Source organism: Bos mutus, chromosome 10, assembly GCF_027580195.1.
Source record: "Bos mutus isolate GX-2022 chromosome 10, NWIPB_WYAK_1.1, whole genome shotgun sequence".
Lineage (NCBI taxonomy): Eukaryota > Metazoa > Chordata > Mammalia > Artiodactyla > Bovidae > Bos > Bos mutus.
Window position 1 is genome coordinate 82,693,720 of NC_091626.1, and position 6,429 is coordinate 82,700,148.

General features: G+C 37.3%; 1 protein-coding gene across 1 annotated transcript in view; it reads right to left on the minus strand.

Annotated features, from left to right (window-relative positions):
• The window catches only part of TERB2 (telomere repeat binding bouquet formation protein 2), a 43,984-nt gene extending 37,555 nt beyond the window's left edge, over positions 1-6,429 (minus strand). The window contains exons 1-5 of the mRNA XM_070378571.1: positions 6,366-6,429; positions 6,170-6,251; positions 5,265-5,404; positions 3,113-3,174; positions 255-340 (exon numbers count right to left, since the gene is read on the minus strand). Of these exons, the coding sequence (XP_070234672.1) occupies positions 255-340; positions 3,113-3,174; positions 5,265-5,404; positions 6,170-6,251; positions 6,366-6,429 (434 nt within the window). The remainder of the gene's footprint in view (positions 1-254; positions 341-3,112; positions 3,175-5,264; positions 5,405-6,169; positions 6,252-6,365) is intronic.

Here is a 6,429-nt window from a genome sequence, read left to right on the forward strand (position 1 = left end):
GGAGTTGGTGATGGACAGGGAAGCCTGGCGTGCTGCAGTCCATGAGGTCGCAAAGAATTGGACACGACTGAGCAACTGAACTGAACTGACCTATACTTGATCTCTTTTTCTGTAAAATGGCAATTTCTGTAAAATGGTGATAATGATACCAATGTCATAAGAAGACTGAAGATTAAATGAGATTAAGACACAGTGTTCAAAGGTGTGTATACTGAATGAAGTATACAAATCAGTGAAGTATACAAATTCAGTACCTTTTGGATAAGTCTTTCTTGTGATCTGTTGCTAGTACACTGCTTTCCCTAAAGACCTTTAGTTCATTTGATGTTACTTCATCATGCTGTGGATAGCAAAAAAAATCACATTTAAAAAAATCAGCCATACCAATCATGCAATCAATATCATTTTTTTAAAAAGTAAATTGGCAATATATATACCAACAGTCACAAAAGTATACAAATTCAGACCCATTCCATTTCGTTTCATAGGAAAAACTCACAAAATTTTGTATATACACACACAGAATTATCTATTTTTAGAGATACATAAAGAAAGGAGACCTGGATTTTAAAAATATAAGCTATATTTGTATTAGATAGTAAAACTGACTGATTTTATTCTCTTATTGATTTTTGAAATTTTCCCTAATGTGGTCATATAACTCTTTGGTTTAAAAAAAAAAAAAAAAGAAGCCAAAAAAAGTGTTATTGATTTAAACTTTCTTAAAATCCTCGACATGAAAATTCCTAGGCATCCTGCAAGTTACAAATCAAAAATATGAAGTAAGTTGAACAAATTGTTATCCCTTCAAAATTAAAGTGAAACATTTAGCTATGGAGTTACAAAAGAGTTACAAAATAAACATATATAAAGCTTTTCCAAAAGATTATGTTAAAGTTGACAGACCTCAGATTCTGGTATCTATAACATATTTACATAATATTCCATTAGGAAATTTCTATATATAGGTTGCAAGCCCACTCTAAACAATAATAATGTTTCCCAAATTACTTTCCAGATTTACCCTTGCTATTGCCATTAAAAGAGGTAACTTCTACTTACAAATTCCATGGTTGTGTTATTATAATTAGTTAATATTCAATATCAATCAATATTTGAAAGAACAAAATCCCTTATCATATAATCATACAATTTCTAGAGTCAACAGTCAATACAGGCATATGCTACTAATACATTAAAGAAACACTGGATTGGGCTGGAGCTGAGAAAATTTGGTTCCACTTTACTAATATCTGGCTATGTGAACTAAGTCAGAGGTCTTACCTTCTTATCTCAGTCTTCTCATTTCTAAAACAGAGTAATGGTCTTCAAGGGTCTTTTGGTATACTCAATAATTATTATCAAATAATAACCATTCTACCACCATTTATGTCCCAGGAACACTCTAACAAGTCAAGGATTTGAGTATTTGCTCATAATTAAATTCAGAACCTTGAACAAGAACACAAGATAATACTGTGTTTTCTTAATGTTGCTTTGGCAGCTCCTGGGATCTTATTTCTACGACCAAGGATTGAATCTGGGCCCTCAGCAATAAGAGTGCTGCATCCTACTGGACTGCCAGGGAATTCCCTATGCTATGCTATGCTAAGTCACTTCAGTCGTGTCTGACTCTGTGCAACCCCATAGACGTCAGCTGACCAGGCTCCTCTGTCCCTGGGATTCTCCAGGCAAGAACAACGGAGTGGGTTGCCATTTCCTTCTCCAATGCATGAAAGCGAAAAGTGAAAGTGAAGTCGCTCAGTCAGGCCCGACTCTTAGCGATCCCATGGACTAGAGCCTACCAGGCTCCTCCGTCCATGGGATTTTCCAGGCAAGAGTACTGGAGTGGGGTGCCATTGCCTTCTCCGGAATTCCCTATACTGTGTCCTTTTTATTATATCAAATTGAGCTGAACATAACAAGAGGTTGTTTCAAATTGGTGATGCTAAATTTGATCAGTTGGTTAAGACGCTGTCTGCCAGATCCCTCCATTGTAAAAGTATAAGCAATGCTTGCCTTTGTAATTAATAAGTAATCTGTGAGGTGATCATTTTAGATAATGATTTTAGCATCCATTTATGGCCCTTGCCTAAATCAACTATTTTATTGGGAGTGGTAAAGTGCAAATTTTCTACCCTATCATCCTTTCTACATTTATCACCTTTTATTCTAAAAGGAAATTTTTCCTACCCCATCTTTTACTTCCCTCCTTCCCTCTTTACTTTCTGCCTTTTTTCCTCCTTTTGTTCCTCTGTTCTTTTTTTTTCTTTCTTTATGCTTTGGAGTATAACTGTGGAATCATGGATTTTAAAAAAAAATTTAAGTATTATAATCCATCACCATCATTATTCTTTTTGGATAAATTCTTATACCAATTTTGCCTTTGCATAAAGATTCTGAAGTGAATAAAAAACATGGCAACTGTGAGGCAGGATGACAAAAGTTAAAAAATTTACAGTATTGCATACATTTATTGAGGTATTACTCATAACATTTAACAAATACTACAACAAGAAATTAATCAGATAGCATCTACACTGGCAGCAAAGAACTGGTAAATACTGTGTACCTATTATTCCCTTAATATTACTGAGGCAAACTTTCAAGCTTTTTATTTTATTCATACAAAAATCTCAATTTCACTAATGTTACTAGTGTAAAAACAATGCCAAATGAGACAATGTTCAATAAAAACATGCCCTCTAAATTTCTTACTCTGGGTCACTGGAACTAACACATCACTGCTGCTGCTAAGTCGCTTCAGTTGTGTCCGACTCTGTGCGACCTCAGAGACGGCAGCCCACCAGGCTCCCCCGTCCCTGGGATTCTCCAGGCAAGAACACTGGAGTGGGTTGCCATTTCCTTCTCCAATGCACAAAAGTGAAAATTGAAAGGGAAGTCGCTCAGTCGTGTCCGACTCCTAGCGACCCCATGGACTGCAGCCTACCAGGCTCCTCCGTCCATGGGATTTTCCAGGCAAGAGTACTGGAATGGGGTGCCATTGCCTTCTCCAAACACATCACTAGTACATATTTTAAAGATTACACTTTCAAATTTTTTGTTTAAACTGTATATTCTGTATAAACTGTATACCTTAATTTACTCTTACCTTTTCTATCAGAAAATGTTGGTCTTGTTCCCAAATAAAACTACCAATTTTTCTCCTTATTTCTGTAGTAATAAAAATAAATCCAATATTATTTTTCAAATAGTAACTTTGTAGAATTCACTGAATTTTGTTTAGGTTTCAAATTTTTAGGTCGGCATTATTCCACTTGTATCAAAAGTACCTGAGATATTTGTTTAAAATGAGGACTCCTATTGAACCAGATTGTTGAGGAGAAGCTGGAAACTTGCATTTCTAACAAATTCCAGATGATTCCAATGCATTATGTAAATCATTGTTCTAAACTTCTTCTGCTATGGTATTTTCATAAGGTGTCAGTGTGTTTAGGCCAAGCATTAATAAAGATAACTGTCCAGTCAAAATAAAAGGCATAAAATTCCTGAGCTTGTGGAGTGCTTAAATAATTCAAATTTGGAGAAGGAAATGGCAACCCACTCCAGTATTCTTGCCTGGAGAACCCCATGGACGGAGGAGCTTTGTGGGCTACAGTCCACGGGTCGCAAAGAGTCAGACACGACTGAGCGACTTCACTTTCACTTTAAATAATTCAATAGTTTAGTTTGTTAAAAGAAGGTAGGGTGAGCAACATGTCTATTGGGCATGATAGTGCAGGAATTCTACAATGTTCAGCATGTCAAAGGACTGACATCTTAAATCAATGATCTCAGGTTTCCACAGTAGCCCACTCAAGGATAAAAATGTTAACATTCCTCTAGACCTAAGCTGTCTAGATTCCTCTAGACCTAAGCTACCTAGATAAATGTAGGTACATATTTGAAATGTGTAGTTAGTCCAACTTGAGATGTGCTGAAAGTTTAAAATAAACCCTGGAATCAAAAAAAAAGAACACAAAAAATTATCAATAATTTTATACTGATTATATATTGAAATAATATTCTAGCTATGTTAAATAAAACATATTCTTAATATGAATTTCATCTTTTTTTATTAACTTGTGGGTGTTAGGAAACCTAAAATTAGTATGTTGCTTACATTTGCCTTTCTTGCTTTTACTAGACAATCCCAGTCTAGGTGAATGATAATGCATACTTTAAATTTTTTAAAAGGAGCATGTTTTCATTTAAAATGGATTTTTTTAAAGTCGAATACATTTTAATGTCAGTTGTTAAACTCAAAGATTTAATAGGAGTGATAACTTAGATCAGATAGTCATTCCATAATATAAGCTCCCTGAAGATAGGTATTCACTGATTTTAAGTAAATCATTTCTCCTATCCAGTTATTAATATATTTGCGTAACCACTTAGAACAATTTCTTTTTTAAGTTACAACTAGGTTTTGCCAGGACATCAACTATGGAAGAAAGCCAATCCTTGAAGTTCCCAAAGCTCTTCTACAGAAATATTTTTCAAGTTGTTTCTTTTTTTAAATACTCTGCTCGCTGGGAATTTGTACTATTTTCAGTCTGTCTTTCTAGGGATGGACACCTACACATCAAGAAATACATCAAGAACTGGGTAATAAGAAGATCTAAAAAATGGGATAGTAGGATTTGGACAGAACAGGCTAAGAATGTGTGTTCCTAGCAGGGAAAACTGAAAGAACAAATCTCAGAAGCAATTTATTCATTTGCTCTTTACTTCATACAGTTGCTGAAATAATGTGCAAGTACTTTAAATAATATAAAAACAATACAAACACATGGATTTATTATCACGATGAATCTTGAAATATCAGTGGAGGAAAAAAACAGAAAAAATAACGGTGAGAGTCAAAACTAGCAATGAGCGTTTATTATATACTCACAGGTCAGATTACTTAATATATTATCCTCAAAACAACTGGGGAGAAATTGCTGGAGGCCACAAAAACTAGTTAAGTGCTGGATTCTCACCAGTGAACAATGTGAGGACAATATTTGCATCAGTCTTATTTACCACTGAATCCCCAGCGCCTTGGTTGAAACGTGGCACAGTAGGAGCTCGGTTAATGTAAGACTGAATGATAAACAAATCGAGAATACACACCCAAGGCAATCTGATCCAAAGTACATGCTTTTCTATTTATATTAAATGATATAAAACAAAAAGCTCTGATGAAGAACAAATATCAGTAAAGCTGGATGACATAGCTGGATTTCGGAGTTTCGGAGCGATTAAAGATCTTTGCTAACCTTTTTGCAGGCTTGCAGGAGGAAGAATGAAATGACCTAAAGCCACCGAGTTTTTTATTTCAGCATTGGCTACAGCAGAGAGATAGTAGGCGTGAAAAACTGTAGCATTATCTTCTATGTAATCAAGACTCTGATATATTCTAGGAGAAAGGAAATAATTTAGGTTATGAAATAAACAAGAATGTATTCAACATTTCAAAAGAAAGAATAAATGAATGGAAACAGAATTATCTGTAGGTGATCAGGAGACTGGAAGGTGGGGAGTGAAGGGGTGAGAAAGGGAGGGAGCCAGAACCGTGATCAGACCTCTGTTCCGTAAACATAATCCCACTGCAAGGTTAAGGGGGCTCACTGGTGGACAGAGTCAGAGCAACCTCCCAGAAAGTTCCTGTGATATCAGGGCAAGAGGCAGTTTACGGTGTGTACTAAAATAGTGGCAGCAAGAACAAAGAACATTTACAGGAGCACGGAACACGGTATTTGACCTTGGATTAATTGGATTAATTAACAGACTAATGGGAGTAGGAGTTATTACTCAAGAAATTACCAACATTTTCAGAACACAACGTTTAAGGTAACAGGCAATCAGATCTGGCTTAAATATACTGAACAGGAGAGTTCTACAAGGCATCACACGGATGTGGGAAAGTCTGCTGGAAAAACACAACCTGAAGTCGGGAAAAGACTTGAGGAGTGGGTAGGAGGCCAGGCCTTAGCGGCAGAAAAAAGGGACTGTGAGCTATTTCTGAGCCTGCCCCTCCCCCTCCCCACACATCCACACCGGACTGAATTTGTTCGTTTCCAGTCTCTTCCTATTATCAATATTTACTAGCCGACAGCAACTGCCAGCGACAACTCCTAGTTCCTCATGTCCCCAAAGGTACCCCCAGGTGACCTTCAGGTACCTCAGCGTGTCTGGGTGTGAGGCATCGCAGCTGAACAAGAAGTCGGCGGCCCTCGGGTCACTGATAGTCCCCCCTTCAGCCACTGTGGAGGCAAGAGCACAGGGTGAGCCCAGCAAGTGCCCTGGGGCCAAGGTACCAGAGGGAAGGGCGGTGCTCTCCTCTCCACCTCACCCACCCCTGCTGCCCAACCTCCTACCCCAAAACTGCCTCAGGTCGTGGCTGACGCTGCCACAGAACCAACCCCGCTGCCCTTGAAACAT